The 20,804-nt window shown below is 56.7% G+C and overlaps 2 protein-coding genes across 5 annotated transcripts; one reads left to right on the top strand and one right to left on the bottom strand.

The window, feature by feature from the left end:
• Positions 1-823: 823 nt before the first annotated feature.
• On the top strand, positions 824-16,382 carry FHIP2B (FHF complex subunit HOOK interacting protein 2B). 4 transcript variants are annotated; one of them, XR_005833943.1, is made up of 18 exons: positions 824-895; positions 4,688-4,766; positions 6,972-7,144; positions 9,908-10,012; positions 10,109-10,231; positions 10,457-10,684; positions 10,790-10,986; positions 11,259-11,367; positions 11,591-11,667; positions 12,033-12,222; positions 12,704-12,849; positions 12,949-13,077; positions 13,247-13,337; positions 13,544-13,687; positions 14,024-14,164; positions 14,376-14,476; positions 14,705-15,160; positions 15,939-16,382. XR_005833943.1 is itself a non-coding variant. In XM_040626549.1 (17 exons), exons 1-17 carry the CDS (start codon positions 851-853, stop codon positions 14,841-14,843), a joined length of 2,217 nt encoding a protein of 738 aa, XP_040482483.1. In that variant the 5' UTR covers positions 824-850; the 3' UTR covers positions 14,844-16,382. The 4 variants fall into 4 exon arrangements, 2 of the variants coding, with proteins under 2 accessions (XP_040482483.1, XP_040482484.1); XM_040626549.1 differs by having other exon boundaries at positions 14,705-16,382; XR_005833944.1 differs by lacking the exons at positions 14,376-14,476; positions 14,705-15,160; positions 15,939-16,382 and adding an exon at positions 13,824-13,910 and having other exon boundaries at positions 13,544-13,718; positions 14,024-14,160.
• A 1,467-nt stretch (positions 16,383-17,849) lies between these two features.
• Positions 17,850-20,537, bottom strand: NUDT18 (nudix hydrolase 18). The gene is made up of 3 exons (XM_008702108.2): positions 20,237-20,537; positions 19,130-19,343; positions 17,850-18,879 (listed from the first exon to the last, which is right to left on the bottom strand). Exons 1-3 carry the CDS (start codon positions 20,396-20,398, stop codon positions 18,284-18,286), a joined length of 972 nt encoding a protein of 323 aa, XP_008700330.2. The 5' UTR covers positions 20,399-20,537; the 3' UTR covers positions 17,850-18,283.
• Positions 20,538-20,804: the final 267 nt, after the last annotated feature.

Here is a 20,804-nt window from a genome sequence, read left to right as displayed (position 1 = left end):
TGGGCTTTAAACTGGCAGAATTGTCCCTCTGGACATTCCAGGAAATGTCCTGGACATTCACTCCTGCTCTTAAGGGTTCTGCCTGCGTAATTCATGGGCCCAACTTTTCGGGGCAGGAGGCCTCTTGACATGGGAGACCCACCTTCTGTTTCTTTCCTTGGCGCTGCGAGGACACCCCGGCCGGTTGTTACTTCCTCAGCAGGACCTCCGGACCAGTGCTGTGTCCACGCAAAGGAACAAGCAACAAGTGAAATTAATTTTCAGAATATACATCATTTAACTCGATATATCTATATGTTACAATTTCAACAAGTCATCAACATACAACATCATGAGTGAGCTATTTTACATTTTCTTTTTGTAGTAAATCTTCAGAATCCGGGGTCTCCTTTACCCTCAGCACCTCTCAATTTGGACCAGCACGTTTGTTTCAGTGCGGACAGGGGCCGGGCGCGGGGGGTAGGGGCGTCTGGAGACTTACAGGACCCACAAACCTTCCCACTCCTCGTCGAAGCAGCTCCCGGTGCCCCTCGCCCTTCTCGCTGCCACCTGGCTCCCCCCACGGGGACGCAGCTCCCCTCCGCTGCGGCGCGGGGCTCCACGTCGGCGCCCGATCTCCTTCCCGACCGCGCGGGCCGGGCCGGGCCGGGCCGGGCAGGAGGCGACGGGCGGCGGGCGCCCCCCGCGGGCCGGGGCGGGGCGGGGCGGGGCGGGGCGGACCAGGCAGGGCCCCGCCCCCCTGCCGCGCCTCCGGGGCCGCCCTCCGGCCCGAGAGGCCCGCCGCCGCCGCCGCGCCGCCGCCGCCGCCGCCGCCGCTGGGAGCCGAGCGCCGGGCGGCCGGGCCGCCAACATGCTGAGCCGGCTCGGCGCGCTGCTGCAGGAGGCCGTGGGGGCGGTGAGGCCGGGGAGGCCCGGGCGCGCGGGGCCTAGGCCGGAAGGGCGGGCGCGGGGCCGGGGGAGGAGCCGGCGGGCGGGGGGGGGGGCGGGGGGCGCGGGCCCGCCTCCGGGAAGGGACCCCCACCCAGGCCGTGGCGCCCTTTCCCGGGCCTCCTCTCTCCCCCGTGGCGCCGCTCCCGCACAGCCCTTCTTGCTTCGCGTGGCCTCGTTCCCGATCGCCCACTCCCAGCTCCTCTCAGATCGCCCCAGCCCCTAACCCTTTTCCCCAAATGGCTTCCTGTTTATTTTTCCTGCTCCCCGGTCCCAGTTCGCTCCCAGTTCCCAAACTCTTCTGTGCTAGAGGGCCCCCTTGTCCCCCAGTAGTTTCTTCCCCAAGGTCCCTTCCCCCGGCCCTTTGCCTTCCTCCGCCTCCCCTCCCCCCGCCACGCTCCTCCCTTCCCGGTCACCTGGGCTGGAAACATAAATGCCCCTAGCTTTCCTTCCGAGCCCCCAGACAACCCCAAGACCTCAGTCAGGCGCGTGTGCGCTCAGCCTCCACTTGGGAAGTTCCGGCCCGGATTGGACACGTCCCCAGGAAGCCTGTATAGATACACTCCGGGGTGGGTGGGCGCCCGGCCCAGGACGCAGCCTGCTGCGGGCACAGGGCCGCATCCGGTATCTCACGCCACAGGGGCCCTGCCAGAGTGACCTTGAGTCAGGAGAGGCCAGCAGCGGGGGGACCTTGGGGCAGCCATACGAGGGAGAGTTGGTGTGTTTGCCATTTTCTGTTGGGGTTGAAGGCTGGTCAGAGGCGGGTTCACTTCATTCAGCAAGATAAAAGTGCAGTTTAGGTAGACTAGGCCGAATGCCTTCCGTTTAAAGTAACCCTGCCAAGAATCTGTCTGTAAAGTTAACAGCTCTTCTCTCTCAAAGTAGAAGTCCTCCTCTAATTGATCGATTCAGTATATTCTGTCAGATTTGCTCAGGAGCAACATGCTTGTGTTCCACCTCCTTTCTCCCCAGCACACTCTCCAAAACAGAGCTTATTATAAAAGCCAACAGTCTCAGCCTTAATCAGACTTGTGAAGAAAGTGAAACGCTCCCCCCACCTCTCCTCCACCTGTCCCCAGCCCTGCCCTTCCTGACGTCCAGGGCAGGCCACCTTGGGAGGGCTTCCAGAGTAATCTTGCCTTCCCCTCCTCCTTGTCCCCAGTCAAAACAGCTGTCATCTTAGGACGTGATGTGACAAACCACTTCATACCTCTCCAGGGAAGCTCCATACACAGGGCAGGTGGACGGACCAGAGAGAGCCTTAGTCCTGAGAAGTGAATTTCTAGTGCTTCCAATGCAGGCATGTCAGCGTCAAGGGCTGGAGGACGTACTGCTGGTCAAGGGAGGTATTTTCCGGCAGGTGATTTTTGGCCCCTGAGCATCGGTTACATAGACAATACCGTAGAAGTTTGGCTGGCCCCATGGAACTGTCAGGAGAGAGGGGAACCCCTCTTTTCCCCTTCACCCCCACATGGGGGGCATCGGTCTTCCCCTGCCTGGGTCACCAGGTTGAGACCCCAGCTGGTTGCTTGACTCCTTGTTAAGGGGGAAGAGTGCTCCTTCCTGCCCTCTTCTGACAAAACAGAATAGCAATCATTAGGGTTCTTTTAGAAAATATTCTTTATGATTATTAGTAACAAAGATAGTGAAGATTAGAATTTAATAATTTCTCTTTAAAATAAATCATTTGGTGCAATTTCTTTGGAGTTGCAATAGCTAATAGGAGATTCAGGTGAAGATGATCTGCTTGCTTTGTTCTAACGGTCTGTTTTGTTACAGTCTGTTTGCTGACTGTCTGTATTCTCCCGGGTCTCCTGTTCTTACTGGATTGTTCGTTTTCAGTGTCAACCCAGATGAAGGGTTTGGGAGACTACAAATGAATTTGGAGGCTACATGTGAGCCCGTCGCAGCACTGGAAGATGATTGTAGTGCTGGTCAAGGGTTGGGGGGCTTTCCTGAGACGAGGAGCTACAGAAAGGATGTCTAAAGGAGTTTGCTGAGATATTTAGTAAATACGAATGAGCAGTCACTAGTGGCAGAGCCCTTTAAGGGCCGGCAGAGCTAGAAAACACAGAACCCGAGCCCTCCGGGAGCTCACAGTCTAGTAGAAGAGAAGACTTGAGTCCCACAATCATAGGCTCACACAGGGCATGGTAAGAGGCAGTGGCTCCATGTGGACGGTGTGCTTGCGATGACCGTGGAGGTGCCATTCCGGCAAGGGCCATGCCCCCCACAACCAACCAAGAAAGAAGACAAGGTTGCCTGGGCAGCCAAGGGTTAGGGGGAGAGTTTCAGGGCCTCTGATTCGGTTTTCCTGCTTCTTCCCTCTGTCCTCACAGCCAGAAGGCCGTTCTTCCCACCTTCCTGTCCTGCACACAACCGCCAGCCCGCCCCACCTAAAACGTGCTCTTGACCCGCCCCCACTGCCTGCAAAAAACAGTCCTGACCCGGTGGCTCAATGATCAGGGGCCCACACACTCATCAATCCGTCCTCGTCCCAGAGACACTTTGCAGAGTTCCTTCCACAGGAAGCATCCTTTCTTCATCTCTAATTATTGACGTGGGACCGCATTTGTCACATTTTAGTTCCAGGGTCACCTCAGTAAAGCTTCCTCTGTTCCAGTGCTCTTTTCCCACGGGCCACTTTCCACCTGTCCTGTGTTCTCACACTATTTCGTACCGCTGAGTGATTCTGGGCGGTTTTCGAATTCTGTTCTCCCTGCACTGGGTCTCCAACAGCCGTGTATTGCTTACAGCATCAGGCACTCAAAAGATACTTTCCGGATGAATCAGGAGTGGACAGTTCTGTGTTGCAGTGAAGTGCGAGGTTAGAAAGAGACGCGTCCAGGAGCTCTGCTGAGGCCTTTCCGGAGCCGGTGACCCTTAGCTGGACCTCACCGGTGACTGTTCAGATCTAGGCAAGTGTAGGGGGACACAGGGCCTCCTGGGCAGAGGAGTGGCCTGAGCAAAGACAGAGGGGTAGAAAAGAGCACCTGTGGTGAGGGACTATTTGATTATGCATTTTTTTTTCCTGCAAGGAAAGAGAATGAATGCTCTTTTTTGGAGTTTTCAGAGAAAGCAGTTGTTATCGGTGTGGTGATGAAGAGAGAACTTTTGGAAAAGGGGCGGGTTTGGGCCCTGCTCGTAGCAGAGATAGAATTCTTTGGGGCTGCAGGCTGTGTGTCCCCAGCTCCTCCGTCAGCCTGCAGCCTTGGACGAGAGATGCAGGCATGTTATAAGAAAGGCACCTTGTGAATATGGTGCTAACATTACCCATCTGGATGAACAAAGCCTTCCGACGGCCTCAAACACAGATTGGTGCAGACTCTCGAACCGAGAGGGGCCCGAAAGCTTTGTCTTTGCCAAGTTTTCCATGTGTATCATTTTGATTTTATTGTCTTGGGGGCGCTCTCCTGTTTTCCTCTGCGTCCCTCTACGGTGGCATAATCATCTTGAGGCGATCTGTTTCTGTGTCTGTCTCCCCGACCAAGGGCCAGGGACCGTGGAATCATCACATGTAGCAGGAGCACAGCATCTCCAGGAGAGAGGGGGGCTGGGAGAGGTCCCAAGATATTGTCCTGGAGAAAGTGCGTTCCTGTTCCCTTTGAGAACCTGGATCACGGCGCCTCCTCCAGGGCCTGGCACTGACCTGATCGATACCTGGTAGACGGTGGAACGTCCGTTGTCATGAGTGGCAGTGGTCGTGGAGCCCGTGATCACTGTGGCGGCCCCTTAGCCTGTGTCTCCTTTCTCTCCACAGCGGGAGCCCAGCATTGACCTGCTGGAGGCCTTCGTGGAGCACTGGAAGGGCATCACGCACTACTACATTGAAAGTACAGGTGGGGCCTGGTCTTCCCTGGCCAGGGGAGCCCTGCAGGCAGTGGGGAGGAAGGTGTGGGCCACGTCGCCATGCCAGTCAGAGATGCATGCTGCCTAGAGAAGGTGACAGGGGCCTCACAGGGGTTGAGAGTGGGGGCTGGCCCCACCCTGACCTTTTGGGAGAGGAACTGTGTGAGGCAGGCGTGGATGCTGGGCAGTTGGGCATGTCACCGACCTGACTGCAAGGCAGAGGGTGAGCCCTACTTGCCCCTAGCTTCCAGCTAGGCAGAGTGTCCAGGCCTGTCTTCAGGGCCCACGCCCAGGGCTTACTGATTAAAAGAAAAGAAACGGAATCAATTCCTCCTTTCCCTGAGCTAACTTAGAGGGCATTTCCCTTATAGAAACCTAGGGTAGGAGAACAAAAACCAAGACGTGTAATGTGCCTGGGTCCTTCTCCCGGAGCTGACACCCCAGCCAGCCAAAGCTTTGGGTAATCTGGGCCCAGCAGGATCACTCCCTGAGGGGTGGAGTCGGATTGGCTGCTTTGTAGTCAGTACGCTGGTATTGGTGGATACACACTGGTTGCCAGGTGACCCTGTCCTGCATCCCTGGCTTTCTACCTGCTGGTTCAGACTGGGGTTTGATTCCAGTCTACCCCTTTCCTGAAGACTTGATCTCTAGCCAGAGCCAGCCCAAGAAATTAAAAACCAGTCTTTGGACACTCTGAGGGACCCCCAAGTGTCCTGTAAGACCAGGTTTTGCCAGCTTGGCGTGGTTGACATTTGGGCTGGATCATACTTTGTGGTGGCGGGCTTCTAGGGGTGCATGGTGGGATGTTTAGCAGAAGCTCTGGCTTCTATCCAAACATTGCCAAATGTTCCCGGGGGCAAAGTCACCCCCAGTGGAGAACAACGGCTTTAAACTGAAGATCTGTTTTCTTTTTTGGAGATATAATAGATGTAACATTATATCATGTAACTTGGGTGTACAACATATTGATTCAATATGCGGATATATCGTGAAGTGATCACCACAGTAAGTCTAGTTAATATCCATCACCCTAACTAGTCACCAATTTTTTTCTTGTGATGACAACTTTTAAGATCTATTCTTAGCAATTTTCAAATATATAATACATTAACTATAATCACTACGCTGTATATAACATTCTCAGGACTTATTTATTTATTGTTTTGTGCTTTTGTTTTTTTGTTTTTTGGCGGGGTCAGAGGGAGAGGGAGAGAGAGAGACTCTTAAGCAGGCTCCACGTCCAGCACAGAGCCTGACGCAGGGCTCACTCTCACCACCCTGAGATCATGACCTGAGATGAAATCAAGAATTGGACACCCAACCGACTGAGCCACTCAGGCGCCCCAGGACTTATTTATTTTTTAATTGGAAGCCTGTACCTTTTAGACAGAAGATCTCTTGCCAGAGAGCCCCAATCTACCAGAACGTAGGAAAAGATCCAGAACTGACTCATGTCCACCTGAGGCTTCACCTGAACCCAATCCATTAATTTCCAGAACAGTCCTTAGATCATAGGTACAGGGATGGGTGAGGTGAGCTGTGTTGTTCAAAAGCCAATGCTTTCAAAATAAGCTAGGGGGTGCTCCAAGGCCGGTCCCAAAGCATAAAAACTTGCTTTACGCAAACACTCTGAGACTCTCACCAAGAAAGCCCCAGCTTCTCCATCAAGACCTTTGCACGATGGAGCAGGTTTGCCTCTGAACTCATAGTCGTGCATGGATTTTTTTCTCCTTTGTAAAAAAAAGTGTTTCTCCTTTCTGCCTCCTGTGAGTGTAAAAAGGATCAGAGGCTTACCTGTCAGGAAGCTGCTCTAAGACAGCTTCTAAATTCTATGACAGAGACCCCTGAGCCCACGGCTGCTCAGTCGGGCCCAGAGCTGGCCTGTGGCCTGAACAATGTATCCTCCTGTACGCCCCCGGGTTAGGAGAAAAAATGATGCCGCCTCCCTCTGATAAAGCGCCGGAGTACGCATACTTTCCCGGTCAGAGGGCTGCATCCTGGGCCTCATCCAGAAGGTCTTTTGTCTTTTTAAATACAGCTGTAAATTTCCACTTCCTCGGGTCTTTGTTCGAAGCCACCTGTGAACCTGGCCTTACTCCAGGTGTACCCTCAGTCTCCCTCCACCCCCCAGCCCCTCCTCAAGCCCGAGTGCCCATCTTCACCCCACTCACCCTTGTTTCCTGAATCTCTGTTAGATGAAAACACCCCTGCCAAGAAAACGGATATTCCCTGGCGGCTGAAGCAGATGCTGGACATCCTGGTGTACGAGGAGAGGCAGCAGACGGCCGCTGGCGAGGCCGGGCCCTGTCTGGAATACTTGCTGCAGCACAAAATCCTGGAGACCCTGTGCACGCTGGGCAAGGCTGAGGTGGGCAGGACCGCGGGGAGCCCCTGAGTCCCGGCTCGTCCACCTGTGTTCCTGTCATGTCGTGTCTTGGAAATGCTCCCGTTATGCAGTCAGGGTTCATTCAGCGAAGGTGTGCCAGGCAGGGGCCTCCGTGCTGCGGACACAGCAGCTATTAAAACAGACACAAATTCTGGTCAGAGAGAGGTGGGTGATCGGGGAGCCCGCACCTAGTGTATCCAACAATGACAGGGTTACAGAGAACGATAAAGGGGGACGGGGACCTGGCAGCGCGGGCAAGGCCAGTTTCCAATGTGGGCGCACCTCATTTGGTTGCACCCCACTTGATGGTGCTTCACAAAGAGTGCGTTTTTTACAAGTTGAAGGTTTGTGGGCAGCGGTGCATTGTGAAAGTCTGTCGGCGCCATTTTTCCAACAGCGTTTGTTCACTTCATGTCTCTCTGTCACATCTTGGTAATTCTTGGTACTATTTCAAACTTAGTTATTATATTCCTTACGGTGATATGTGATCAATGATCTTCGATGTTGCTATTATAACTGGGGGGACCACAGATAATGCCTCTGTAAGACAGCTCCACTGACCAGCCATTCCCCATCTTTCTCCCTTTCCCTGGACCTCCCTGTTCCCTGAGACGCTACAATATTCAAATTTGGCCAACTAATAACTGCACTGGCCTCTAAGTGTTCAAGTGAAAGGAAGAGTCACGTGTCTCACTTTAAATCAAAAATAAGAAATGATAAAGCTCAGTAAGGAAGGCACGTTGAAAGCTGAGATGGGCCAAAAGCTGGGCCTCTTGCACCAAACAGTTAGCCAGGTTGTGAATGCAAAGGAAAAGTTGTTGAAGGAGGTTAAACGTGCCTTCCAGTGAACACATGAACGATAAGAAAGCAGAACAGCCTTACTGCTGATGTGGAGAAAGGCTGAGCCGTCTGCGTAGAAGATCGAACCAGCCGCGACATTGCGTTAAGCCAAAGCCTAACCCTGAGCAAGGCCCCGACTCTCTTCAATTCTGCGAAGGCTGAGAGCCATGGAAGCTGCAGGAGAAAAGTCCGAAGCTGGCAGAGGTGGGTCCGTGAGGTTTAAGGGAAGAAGCCGTCTCTGTAACATCAGAGCGCAGGGCGAAGCAGCCAGTGCTGGTGCAGACGCCGCAGCAAGTTCTCCAGGAGATCCAGCTGGGATAAGTGATGAAGGAGGCTACACTGAGCAACAGATCTCCAGTGCAGATGAAACGGCCTCTCTCGGAAGAAGATGCCGGCCAGGACTCTCATAGCTGGAGGCGGAAAGTCAATGCCCGGCTTCAAAGTTTCCAAGAACAGGCTGACTCTCTCGCTAGGGGCTAATTCAGCTGGTGACTTGAAGTCGAAGCCAGTGCTCGTTGACTGTTCTGGAAATCCCAGGGCCCTGAGGAATTATGCTAAGCCCACTCTGCCTGTGCTCAGTAAATGGAACAGCAAAGCCTGCGTGGCAGCACTTCCCGTTACAGCATGGTTCCCTGAATATTTTAAGTCCACTGTTGAGACCCACCGCTCAGAAAAAAAGATTTTCAAAATATGACTGCTCCCTGGCACTGCACCTGGTCACGCACAAGCTCTGATGGGGAGGTAAGACGAGACGACCATTGTTCTCTGCTGACACAGCCTCCGTTCTGCAGCCCCTGGATCAAGGAGTCATTTGACTTTCAAGTCTTGCTATTTAAGAAATACATTTGTAAGGCTGTGGCTGCCATAGATAGTGGTTCTTCTGGATTTGGGCAAGGAAATCGAAAACCTTCTGGCAAGGATTCACCATTCTAGGTGCCATTAAGAACGTTCGTGATTCATGGGAAGAGGTCAAAATATCAACATGAACAGGAGTTTGGAAGAATTTGATTGCAGCCTTCATGCACTCCGGCAGGTCCAAGACTTCAGAGGAGGAAGTGTGGGGGAAAGGGCAAGAGAACTAGAACAGGAAGTGGAGCCTGAGGACGGGACTGAATGGCCGCCATCTCTGGATCATACTAACAGATGGGAAGTTGCTGCTTGAGGATGAGCAGAGAAACTGGTTTCTTGAGATGGAATCTACGCCTGGGGAAGAGCTGGAAAGATTGTTGAGATGTTAACAAAAGATTTAGAGCATCGCATAAGCTTAGTTGCTAGAGCTGGCAGGTTGGAGAGGACTGACTCTAGTTTTGCAAGAAGTTCTACTGTGAGTAAAATGCCGTCACACGGCATCGCGTGCTACAGAGAAATCGTTCATGAAAGCAAGAGTCCATCCATGTGGCCAGCTTCGTTGTCTTATTTTAAGAAATTGCCACAGCCACCCCACCTTCAGCAACCCCCCCCCCGCCCCGATCAGTCAGCAGCCACCAGCATTGAGGCAAGAGCCTCCACCAGCAAAAAGATTACAATTCGCTGAAAGCTCAGGTGATGGTTAGCAATTTTTAGCAATATTTTTAAATTAAGGTTATACAGTGCTTTTTAGATACACGCCATTGCACAATAGACTACAGTACAGCATAAACATAGCTTTTGTATGCATTGGGAAGCCAGAACATTAATTTGACTTGCTTCATTGCGGTATTCACTTATTGCGACCTTTGCCCCACTGTGGTGGTCTGAAGTGAAGCTGCCCGTCTCGGAGGTGTGGCTGTGGTGAGGGAAGGAGGCTTGCAGAGAAGGTGTCCTCTGAGCAGTGACAGAGGGAGGATTGTGGCCTGCGGGGAGCAGCATTCCGGGCGGTGCGCACGGCTTCGTCTTCTGATGGGCACTCTGTCCCTTGACCCTCAGTCCCCCCCAGGGATGCGGCAGCAGGTATTCCAGTTCTTCAGCAAGGTTCTGGCCCAGGTGCAGCACCCCCTCCTGCATTACCTCAACGTCCACAGGCCTGTGCAGGTGAGGAACCAGGAGACTGAGGGGTGTCTGAGGGTCAAGCCCTCTCTCTTCCCTGCTATCCCATTCTTCCCTGTTTCTAACTTACTTCCCTTCTAGAAGCTTCTCCGACTTGGTGGGACAGTTCCTGGTTCCCAGACAGAAAAGGAGGAGGTACAGTTCACCACCGTCCTCTGCTCCAAGATCCAACAGGACCCAGCCCTGCTCACCTACATCCTGGAAGTGAGCACCTCTGTGAGGCATCGGGGCGGGAGGGCCCCGACCCCAGGGCAGGCCTCTTTGGCCCTTCTGAGGAAGCAGAGGGGGGAGCAGGTACTCAGGCGCCTAGGCGGCTTCCCCTCCAGCTCCATGCAGAGGCCCTGACAGCCGGCACATCCTGCTTTCCCACGGGGGCATCATGGGGAAGGGTCTGCACCATGACGTGGCTTCCCCCGACCTTCTTTGCAGGGTAAAAAGATTGTCAGCAGGAAGAAGTCCTCCAAAGAACCCACCACCCTGCCCAGAGAGGCAGCCAGCATCCAAGACAAGGACCGGTCCCACAGCAAGGCCGCTGACGTGAGCGCCTGTGCGGCCCAGGCCTTGAGCACACAGCCGCCTGCCGAGATGGAGGAGCCAGACGGTCGGGCCGGGGAGAGCAACCTCATCGCCTCCCTGATCGGGCTGTGCAAGAGCAAGGTGCTAGCCGCCGAGATGCGGGGGCAGGGACGAGGAGGGCGAATTGCTGGGAAGGGATCTGGGGGCTCCAACCTGGGTCCCTGAAGTCGTACCCCTGTCCCCTAGAAAGGTCGGGTGGCTCTGAGGGCCCAGGAGAACCTGTTGCTCCTGGTGAGTGTGGCTTCGCCTGCAGCCGCCACCTACCTGGTGCAGAGCAGCCCTTGCTGCCCCGCTGTCGTCGAGCACCTCTGCCAGCTGTACCAGTCCGTGCCCGCCTTCCTGGACCCAGCGGACATTGCCACTTTGGAGGGCGTCAGCTGGAGGTAGGTGCTTGGTCGGGGAAAGCTGGCCTGCGTCTTCAGTGGCGGGAAGCCCTCCCTGTCCTCCGGTTTTCTAGGAGGGATGGGGCCCTCTGTTGGCCTCCCTCTTCCTGAGGGCACAGCCCATCCTCAAGGGCTTTCCCTCCAGGGAAACATCACTTTTGCTTCCCCCGCCTCCTCCCCCACCCCGGCAACAGAGGTTGCAGGGAGAAGAGGCCCAGATTCTGGAACATACCTGAGGCAGGCCTCATCGCTCCTCCCTTGCTTCCCCTCAGGTTGCCCAGTGCCCCGTCTGACGAGGCTTCCTTCCCTGGCAAGGAGGCCTTGGCTGCCTTTTTGGGCTGGTTTGATTACTGTGACCACCTCATCACAGAGGCACACACGGTGAGCAGGGGTGGGTCCCAACAGGGCTCTCTGTGGGGGTGCCCCGTGGTTGACCCCACTCCCTTCCCTGTGTCCACCTTGAGGGCCAAGTGGGTTTCTCAGGAGCTAGGCAGGGCCCCCGGCCTGCCTATTGTGTTAGACGCCGTGCAAGGACATGGTTGTTTCTCAGTGGAAAACTGTCATGGAGGTGAAATGTGCTTAAGACACTTTCTTCGGCATCTAGGTGGTTGCAGACGCCTTGGCAAAGGCTGTGGCTGAGAAGTTATTCGTGGAGATTCTGCAGCCCCACCTCCTGCATGTGTAAGTCTGTGTCCCGTTCCCTTGGGCATGGCCATGGTCTGGACCCAGTTGCTCACCCCACCAAGCCCTTTCCTGTTCCTAAGGCCAGGGATCTTCTTGGCCAGAGTCACATGGGTCTGTGGGCTCCATGGTTAATGTTTGCCAGGCTGACCCCCTGACACACATGTGGCTCAGAACCACATGGGCCGTCTCCAGGATCTCAGGAGGGCTAGGGAGCAAGCAGAGGAATACCAGCCAAGGCATAAGGAAACCAGGAAAGGGTTCTGTCACCCCCAACATTCGTTCACTGCTGGCTCCCTCTCTGCTCTCCCCTCCCCCACCTGGCTCTCAGCCCCCGGACCTGGCTCAGTGTTCTCTCCCTGTAGTTCTGAGCAGAGCGTCCTGACCTCCACCGCCTTGCTCACGGCCATGCTGCGTCAGCTCCGCTCCCCTGCGCTGCTGCGAGAGGCTGTGGCTTTCCTCCTGGGCACAGACCCACAGCCTGCAGCCCCCGACGATGGCCCCCGCACTCTGTGCGCCCACCTCATCGGGCACTGCGACCACCTCTCTGATGAGGTGAGTGGGGGGAGCATCGTCCTTCTGGCTCCAACCGCCCCTGCCCAAGGGATCCCCTGAATGCTTCTCCCTGCTTGCATTAGCTTACCAGGTGGTACTGCCTTTGAGGCATTGAAAACGCGTACCCCCCAAAACAGTGACTGCTTCTGTCACATAGTGATTTTCTGTGATGCTTGCCATGCGACTTTGTTTTCCAAAGCTATTTCATATGCACTTGGCTTGTGAGGCTTGCAGCTACTCTGAGCCAGGTGAGGCCGCTATTCTGCTTTTCAGCCATGGAAACGGAGACACAGAAAAGCCAGTTGGCTCACTTGATAGCACACATCAAATTGGTAACGGAACTGGACTGGGCAGACTTCCGGCTCCCGGACCAGCACCCACCCGCTCCCCCCAAAACCTGCTGCCTGCTCTTTTCTTGTCTGAGTGAGCAGTTCCCCGGGACCCCTGGAAGCCGGGGTCCTGCTGACCCTTTCTTACCCAGATCAGCATCGCCACCCTGCGGCTGTTCGAGGAGCTGCTCCAGAAGCCGCACGAGCAGGTCATCCGTGGCCTGGTCCTGTGCAACCTGGAGGGCCGCCATTATGTGGCCCGGGGCTCACCGGAGCCCGAGAGCTACGAGGACACCTTGTAAGTGCAACCCTGTGCCTCTGGGAGGCCTCAGGCCGCTGGGACTCACCACAACCCCCCAGTACCCCTGCACTGTTCATTCATTCATTGGTGCCACAGAGATCTGGAGGAAGACCCCTACTTCACAGACGGCTTCCTCAACTCCAGCTTTCAGCCCTCTGCAAAGCCTCCTCCCGCCCCCGCCACCAACTCGGACGGCAAAACAGCAGTGACTGAGATCGTCAACAGGTAGGGAGCCATCCGGAAACCCAAGTCACTTGAGATTTGTTCTGCCTTTGGCCGTAGCCCTGATGCGGCTCAGGCCAGGAGGGAGTGTTCCCTCGGGGCTGGAGATGGAGCCGGGAGGAACAGGGTGGCCCAGGCGGTGCCCCTCCACACCTAGGGTCTTGTCTCTCAGTTTCCTCTGCCTGGTTCCTGAGGAAGCCAAGACCTCGGCTTTCCTAGAGGAGACTGGGTATGACACATACGTCCACGATGCTTACGGACTGGTGAGTGTTGAGGCCTCTGCCAACACCCACTGCTTGTCCCTCAAAGCCCTGGCGTTGATAAACTCCACCTTCTCCCTCTGTGATCTGCCAGAGGTGCTCCCTGCTCCGGCCAAGAGCCTTGAGTCCATCCTTCCTCCGTGGTTCCCGCGGTCTGCGGGCGCCTCCTGACCACTGGGCCCACCTCCTCACTCTCACTCCTATTTCAGTTCCAGGAGTGCAGCTCCCGAGTTGCCCCCTGGGGCTGGCCCCTGGGCCCTACACCCCTGGACCCCCATGAGCCTGAACGGCCTTTCTTTGAGGGTCACTTCCTCCGAATGCTGTTTGACCGCATGTCCCGGATTTTGGAACAGGTAGCCAACAGGACTGGACCCTGACTACAGGGTGAGGGCCCATGGGAGAACTCCAGGCAGGTGGCCCTGGGAGGGGGGGGTTGAGTCCTCTTTGGTTCTTCAGCTCCATACCCCCCTCCCCCACCCCCTTCTCCAGGCGGGAAGCCCCGTCTTGCCTGTGCTCCACACGCCCTAACGCGTTCTGGCCCTCAGCCCCAGGGAATCCATGACACACACACATCACGTGAGACTCCCGCCCCCACACACGCTCACACTGGCCAAGCGCCTTGCTGGGGGAGTGCAAAAATGCTCACCGCCCCCTGCCAACCCTCGGCTTGTCCACTGTGTTCCCTACAGCCATACAGCCTGAACCTGCAAGTGACCTCAGTCCTGTCCCGGCTTGCCCTCTTCCCCCACCCCCTTATCCATGAGTACCTCCTGGATCCCTACATCAACCTGGCCCCTGGCTGCAGGAGTCTGTTCTCCGTGCTCGTCAGGGTAAGGATGCTGAGCCCAAGGGTGTGTGCTGGTGGGGCAGCAGGAAGGGAGGGGATCAGGACAGGGGTGGGGGGCTGCAGGAGTGGGCGCTCTGGACAGCTCCAGGGAAATGCGCAGGCACACACCCCGTCCTCCACTGAACTACGGCAGAGCTAGGGAACCCTGCATGAGTGTCGGCCCCCACCTCAGTCATGTCTCATTCCCGCTCTAGGTGATCGGGGACTTGATGCAGAGAATTCAGAGGGTACCCCAGTTCCCGGGCAAACTGCTCCTGGTGCGCAAGCAGCTGATGGGTCAGGTCCCTGGGGAGCAGTAAGTAACCGAGGGAAATGGGTGCCCAAGGACAGACCCCAGGGTGGGAAGGCAGACTGCTTAAGGATGTGGGAGGAGCACAGGCCAGGGGGTGGAGAGGGCCCATTGCTGAGCTCTGTCTTCCCTCAGAGGCATCTGCCACTGGAATGTGCCTCATGGACACAGGGGTGTCATACCGGGCACGCTCCCACCGCCTCCCGGCCATGACCCCCATGCTGTCTCCCTCAGGCTGGACCACCAGACCCTCCTCCAGGGCGTGGTGGTTCTTGAGGAATTCTGCAAGGAGCTGGCTGCCATCGCTTTCGTCAAGTTCCCCCCACATGGTCCTCACCTGCACCTCTCCCCTCCCCGAGAAGGGCACGTCTGAGCCAGGAGCAGGACAGGAGGAGGGACTTCTGCCCACACCTCTGCCCAAGAGCTGCCTCCCACCTGGCACTGCCACCGCCTCCCGCCTCCCAGGCTGGGGGCTTGGCTCCATCTCCTCTATATCCCAGGCACTTGTGCCTCTCAGGAGGCCTGGGCTTCCGCTCCCAGGTGAACTCAAGAAGATCCTGGCCCATCAGCCAAGACACTGGGTTCAGGGAGTGGGTCTCCAAGATACCAGAAGCCAAGGAGCAAAAGAGATGGCCTCCCAGACAGCATGGTGTCCTCGGGGCCTTCTCAGGGGAGCTGGGTAATTGCCAGGTGAGCACCCAGACCCCAACCCTCATGCGTTCTGTGCCTGTCACCCGAGTCTACGGTACGGGCCATTCGTGGCCAGGGCCAAGACCTCTGGCTTAGTTCCCGGGGCACAGAGGGGAGTGAATGACAGTTCTGAGGCTGGTCAGGACCGCAGGCCAGAGATGGGGGTGCAGGAGCCCTGTCTCTGTCACGCTAGGTACCACAGACACTGCTGAGACTTGACGTTCTTTCTCCTGCCTTGGCTTAATCCATGGTGAAGGGGCAGTGGATGGCAGGGGAAGCCCACTCTTCCTGCCCAGCCCTCCTAGAGACTGTTGCAAAATTCCCAACCGCCTCATGGCTAATATCCAAGGCATGCTCCACGCCCAGGCGGGGGCAGCTGCTAATGAGAGCCTTGGTGCAACTGCAGCCAGGGCGGGAGAGGGCCTGGGAAGCAGGGGGCTGGGTGCCAGGCTCCGGCTCCAGCTGGTTTCTCTCTGGCGCCTCTGAACCCGTCTCGGCAGGCCCTCCACACCTGGGCAGAGGGGCTCAGAGACCGGGGGAGGCCAGGCCTGGCTCTCAGCATTCCACCCAGCCTGCAGTGTTCTTGATGGAATACTCTTCCGGGGGAGTCAGGGAGCCTGGGACAGACGAGGCCAGGACGCCCAGCTGAGCCCAGGCCCCCGAGGCCCAGCAGGGAGGCGCTGGGGCGCAGGCAGCCGGTGGCAGTGTTGTTCTCCCTGCATGCCCTTCACGGCTGGGGCTGCCACCCCACCCGGCCCGAATCTGTCTCGACCTGCAGGAACACACAGGCGGCGCCAGGCATTACCTCACAGCAGGACTGCAGTTGCTGGCTTCGCTCCTGGGCAAGGAGGAGCAGGCCAGGGCCCCTTTCGCTTCCTTTTCCTGCCTATGCCGCTTCTAGAAGCCGGCCGCAGGTTGCCAGGAGGTGACATGGAAGAGGAGGAACTCTGTGACCTCTCCCTCTCCTGCATTCCTCCGAGCTGAGGAGGACGTAACCGCTGCTCTGAAGGACACCGTGCATGTGTGTGCACGCGTGTGTGCGCACGTGGGTGTTGGCGTGGGACAAGAGAGCAGAGCTCACAGGGTAAATTGGGTCTGAACTCTTCAAGTCAGGAAATGTTTGAGCGTCCGGGAGTCACAGACACTCCCCTCCTCCATCCCCTTCAGCATTCGCACTGCGTCCCCCCAGACAACACAGCAATAAATGGTTTCGTGGCGTGGACCCAGCGGCCCTGCTCTCCGCCCTTTGCGTCCTCCTGCGCAGCACTCCACCGCTCATTCGGGCCCATCTTCCTCCCCAAGAAAGACAAATTCCTTTTCCAGCACTGGGCCAGAGGGAGGTGGTGTGCTGGGGGTGGGGGGATGGCGGCAGCGGTGGTAAATAGAGACAGGCTCTGGCAGCGCAAATCTGATGTTCCTTGGCGCCTGCCAGGAACCAGGCTCTTCCAAGCAGCACTTTCTGCCCAGCTTACCTACAGCTGAGAGCCAGCTAGCCTTGGAGACACTGCGAAAGAATGGGCCATCTGGAGCATCTGTATGCATGTCTCATTTGGGGGTGTTTCTGTTGCGAGTTGTATGAATGCTTTAGTGGACCTCCTATTTTAAAAACCTGTCCCTAGGTGGATGGATGTGGCGATGCTCTCAGGAAGTCAGTTGAGAGAACTCCAGGACAGAGCAAGTTGAAAACTCGGACGGGGCTGTCGAGTGGCTCTTACCTCAGTGCATGCCACAGTCACTTGGTTTGCATTCGATGATACCTGTGGAATCGGTGTCTCTGGGGGTGGGCCCGGGGTTGTTTTTAAAGCTCTCCGGGTGATTCTAATGGGCAGGATTGAAAACTATAGGCTAAATAAGGTGGGAGCAAAGATTGCCCTTCAACAGGGATATGGACTGGTGAGTCCCTCAGACACTGAAAGAAGTGAACAAAGTGAAAGGGTTTGATTCCATCACGTGGGAGATGTTTGTCCTCAGAGGGCGCAAGAGGATTCCTATCACAGCCTAAGGCCAGAAAGACAAGATGGCAGCCAAGAGAGGATGGGAAAGGGGGCCTTATCCTGGTCCGTCAGTGTCAGAGTGGGGTCACCTCAGAAGGGAAGACTAGTCAAGTATTCCCTCGCTCAAAACCAGAAATCTGTTTACATGCAGTGAGTAGCACATGATATATTTTCTTTGTTCACTTCCTGTGGTTTTCCCTTAAATTTTAGTAAAGTTTAAAAAAAATAATGTTTATCATGATTCTGCTGGGCTGAGGGGAGATGAATAAAGGGTTTTGGTCTGGCTTGGGCTGGAGTTGTAGAAAGGCAGAGGCAGGAGCCTGGAGGCCGGCAGAGTGATGCAGGGAGGGAAGAGGGAAGCTCAAGGAGATGGAACTCCTCCGAGAGGCAGGATGGGCTTCTACTTTATGGCTCCTCACCCACCTGAAGCTTCCACTGTTCTCACTACTCAAACGCTGAAGGGGATGGCGACACATCCCACCCTGGCAGGCAGGAGAAAGAGAGCTCCAGTGGGCCACAGAGGCTATGGTGGACGGCAGGAAGCCTGCCCGCCCCAGTCACCTACAGTCTGGGACACCAGCTTGCTGTCTGGGAAGATCTGGGTGCCTGTGGTGGGACAAGGGGAGGGGCTTCTTTCCTGATGCAATCCCCCTTCCTGCTCGTTTCCTCCCCACAGAGACATTTAGGCAGGAAGGTAAAGCAAGTACCACCTATTTACTCAGCAAGGGGCCCACTCCCTTGGAACGACCTCCCCCAGCAACCCAAGTCCTTGTTCTAAGCGCCCGAGAATCCGGATGGAGGCCTTTACTGAGGCAAGCATGGAAAATGACAAGTAGATGCCCTCTCAGGTCCAGAAAGTTCTCATATCCCCTTAGGGAGTAGTGCCCTCATCGTGCCCACAGGCACGAGCTCTGAACTCCTTGTTTGGTTAAAGGCACCGTCCTTTTGGTGCAATGCAGGGACCTGTTCCACAGAGAAGGAAATCACCCTGAGAACTAGGAGAATCCTCTGCTCCCAATGCAACAAGAGCCCTGACTGCCGATCTCCTGCCTCCGTCAGAGGAAGGCAGAGCCACGGTGGGGAAGCAGGGGCACAGGTGCCCGGGTCCCTGCGCAACAATGGCACCTTCCTATCTGTTGACTGGGACAACAGATGATTCCTGAAGCCTCTGTAAGAGCTGGCTTTGTAGGTCTTCCTCCATCACCTTCCACCAAAAAAAGTTCTCACCCCGAACCTTTGGGGGCTCACTCTGCATACCTGGGTTCCGAAAAGCCACAGTTACCAGCACATTCAAGCAGATGCCATCCGCATGGTCTTTGCCCAGGTGTTGCAGTCCAAGCAACCCCTTGGTCTCCACTGCCAAGTGGTGCAGGGTCAGACACTCCTGTAGCAGCCGCAGGATGGCCATCTTGATGCCACCCCTTTGCTCCATGGGAGTGAAGCCGCAGGCAGTGACGGGCAAGTGAGGCATCCCCACTGTGCCCACCAACACCCACACTGTCTGGACGCTGGTAAAGGTGGCCACAAGTCGCTGGCAGACCAGACTGCAGGGAAGCTCCTGGGGCAGAGTAAGAGGGTGCCTGGCTTGCTGGCGGTACTGGGCAGCTAGCTCTACCAGGTGCAGAATGTCCTGGGCTCGCAGCGGAGTGGGCAGGGAGGTCCGGGGGTACCAGCCAGCCTGCAGGGACTCCGCATCCGCCTCCTTGGAAGTCTTGAGAATTCCACCTGGAGGGGATGTCGAGGATGGGGGAGGGGAAAGGGTCTCTGTTGAGAGAAGGGCTGGGTCTGGCAGATTAAATGGCCACCCAGGCATTCTAGCCCTGACCTACTCCGGGGTAGGGGTTGGTAGGGGCTGGGAGTCAAATCCTCAGGCTGGAGATGCCGGACAGAATAGGGGCTCATCTCACCAGAGGACAAGCTGGGGGAAAGGTGTCAGCTGCCCCCCTGCCAAACACTGCCACCAGGTGGGCCATACCTGTGGCTCGAGCGAGGAACACAAAGCGGATCCAGGAGGGGCCCCGCTCCTCCACAGACAGCAATGTCAGAGGCTCGCAGTGCAGCCCGGCCTCCTCCTTCACCTCCCGCTGCAGTGCCTCCACGATGGTCTCCCCGGGCTCCATTCTCCCCGCGGGTAGGTACCAAGACCCGCGGCACTCTTTCTTGGCCTCCTGGATCAGTAGCACCTCATCCTGAGGGGAGAGAGAGGATTCTCGCTGGGAACCTTCCCTTGCCCTGGGGTTAGATCCTATCTCAAATGCAGTCACCCAAGACCCCCTTACTGGTGCATACTTCAAACTGTTGAGCTCGCCAGGGAGCTGGCCCTTGTGTGTCTGGGGGCCACAGCTGTCTTGCTCTATAATTTAGCCCTCTTTGCATTCAGACTTTCATTTCAGAAAGGGGCTGAGATTCCTGGGAACCGCTTCAGGGGCTAGGGATTAGGCCCCACGGTGAGGTTTGCCATGTGTCCTGCACTGACTTGTATCTATATGCCATATGTTTCTATGTGTATCTCTCACCTCCCCTCGGGATTTACTGTTTGTGGCAGGGCCTCACACTGGGGCCTAGGCTTTGAAACACCTCCCACCTGCATACAACTCCTACCTATGGCCCTGGCCCCTTCTAGCTGTCCTTGCAGCGACTTGCACAAGGATCAGCACGAAAAGAGCATCACACAGTGGTACAGAAGGTCTGATAGAAGAGCAGGTCGTGCCATTACTGTCCATGGGACTCAGAGGAGGTCTCTGAGGCACTGGGTAGATCGTTGAGCCCACTAGCGGCAGGCACTGTGCTAGATTCTGGGGAAAGAGGAATAGGACAGGCCTCCTCTCAAGACACTGAGGCCTAGCGGGAGGAAATAAACACGCTCCTGGGCTCCAGATTCGTCTTCAGTATAGAAGGGCAATCTCAGGGCTGAGCCGCACAAGGCTCAGGTGTAAGTGTGAGTGAGAGTGCTTTGCAAAACTGGGAAGCACCACGCACTAAGAAGTGGTGGCTGTTGCCGGCAGGTCCTCTGTCCCCACCGGGGCTGGCTGCGCGCTGCGGAGGGCCAGGCGCCGGGCCCAGCGGGCGGGCGGACGCTCACCTGCTCGTTGAGGAACACGGCCAGCACCACGTAGCAGACGTTCTTCCGCAGCCGCACCGGCGCCAGAGGCTCGCCGGCCGGCTCCGAGTCGCAGCTGTGCACACTCAGCCCCCGGCCCCCCAGCACCGCCGCCAGCGCCCCCGCCAGGCCCTCCGAGGCCATCGGGTCCCCTGAGAAGCGGCAGACGGGCCCCCCCAGACCGGCCCCGCCGGGCAAGGTGGGACACGGGTGAGACAGCGGTCCGCCGCCCTCGCCCCCTCCCCCTGCCGACTCCCGGCCAGGCGCGCTCGCGAACGCGGAAGCGCCCGGAGAGCCCTGTCCGCTGATAGGCTACGCGTCACCGCGGCCTGCCCGGATTGGCTGGCTCGCGTCGGTCATGGCAGGGGCGGGGCCAGTCCGTGAACTGGCTCGGAGCGGGGCCTGGGCAGTGGGCCCCGTGGACCGCCTTCTGCTTCTCTATCAGTTAGTTACCCCCGACCCCGCTTCTCTCCGGACATTTCTAGCCATCAGCCTCGCTAATTCCTCCAGCAAGCACTTGTCGGCGCGGGTTCCGGCAATGACGTCATCT

Source organism: Ursus maritimus, unplaced genomic scaffold (genome assembly GCF_017311325.1).
Source record: "Ursus maritimus isolate PB19 unplaced genomic scaffold, ASM1731132v1 scaffold_11, whole genome shotgun sequence".
NCBI classification, from domain to species: Eukaryota; Metazoa; Chordata; class Mammalia; order Carnivora; family Ursidae; genus Ursus; species Ursus maritimus.
Note: the sequence above shows the minus strand (reverse complement) of the source record. Positions and strands in the feature narration are given on the sequence as shown.

Excerpts from the sequence above, each read along its gene's own strand:
- FHIP2B (XM_040626549.1), top strand. The coding sequence starts at position 851 with ATGCTGAGCCGGCTCGGCGCGCTGCTGCAGGAGGCCGTGGGGGCG. Across the intron at positions 7,145-9,907 it reads GCACGCTGGGCAAGGCTGAG|TCCCCCCCAGGGATGCGGCA; the intron begins GTGGGCAGGACC and ends CTTGACCCTCAG. Across the intron at positions 14,165-14,375 it reads TGTTCTCCGTGCTCGTCAGG|GTGATCGGGGACTTGATGCA; the intron begins GTAAGGATGCTG and ends TTCCCGCTCTAG.
- NUDT18 (XM_008702108.2), bottom strand. The coding sequence starts at position 20,398 with ATGGCCTCGGAGGGCCTGGCGGGGGCGCTGGCGGCGGTGCTGGGGGGC. Across the intron at positions 19,344-20,236 it reads CCGTGTTCCTCAACGAGCAG|GATGAGGTGCTACTGATCCA; the intron begins GTGAGCGTCCGC and ends CTCTCCCCTCAG. Across the intron at positions 18,880-19,129 it reads GTTCCTCGCTCGAGCCACAG|GTGGAATTCTCAAGACTTCC; the intron begins GTATGGCCCACC and ends CATCCCCTCCAG.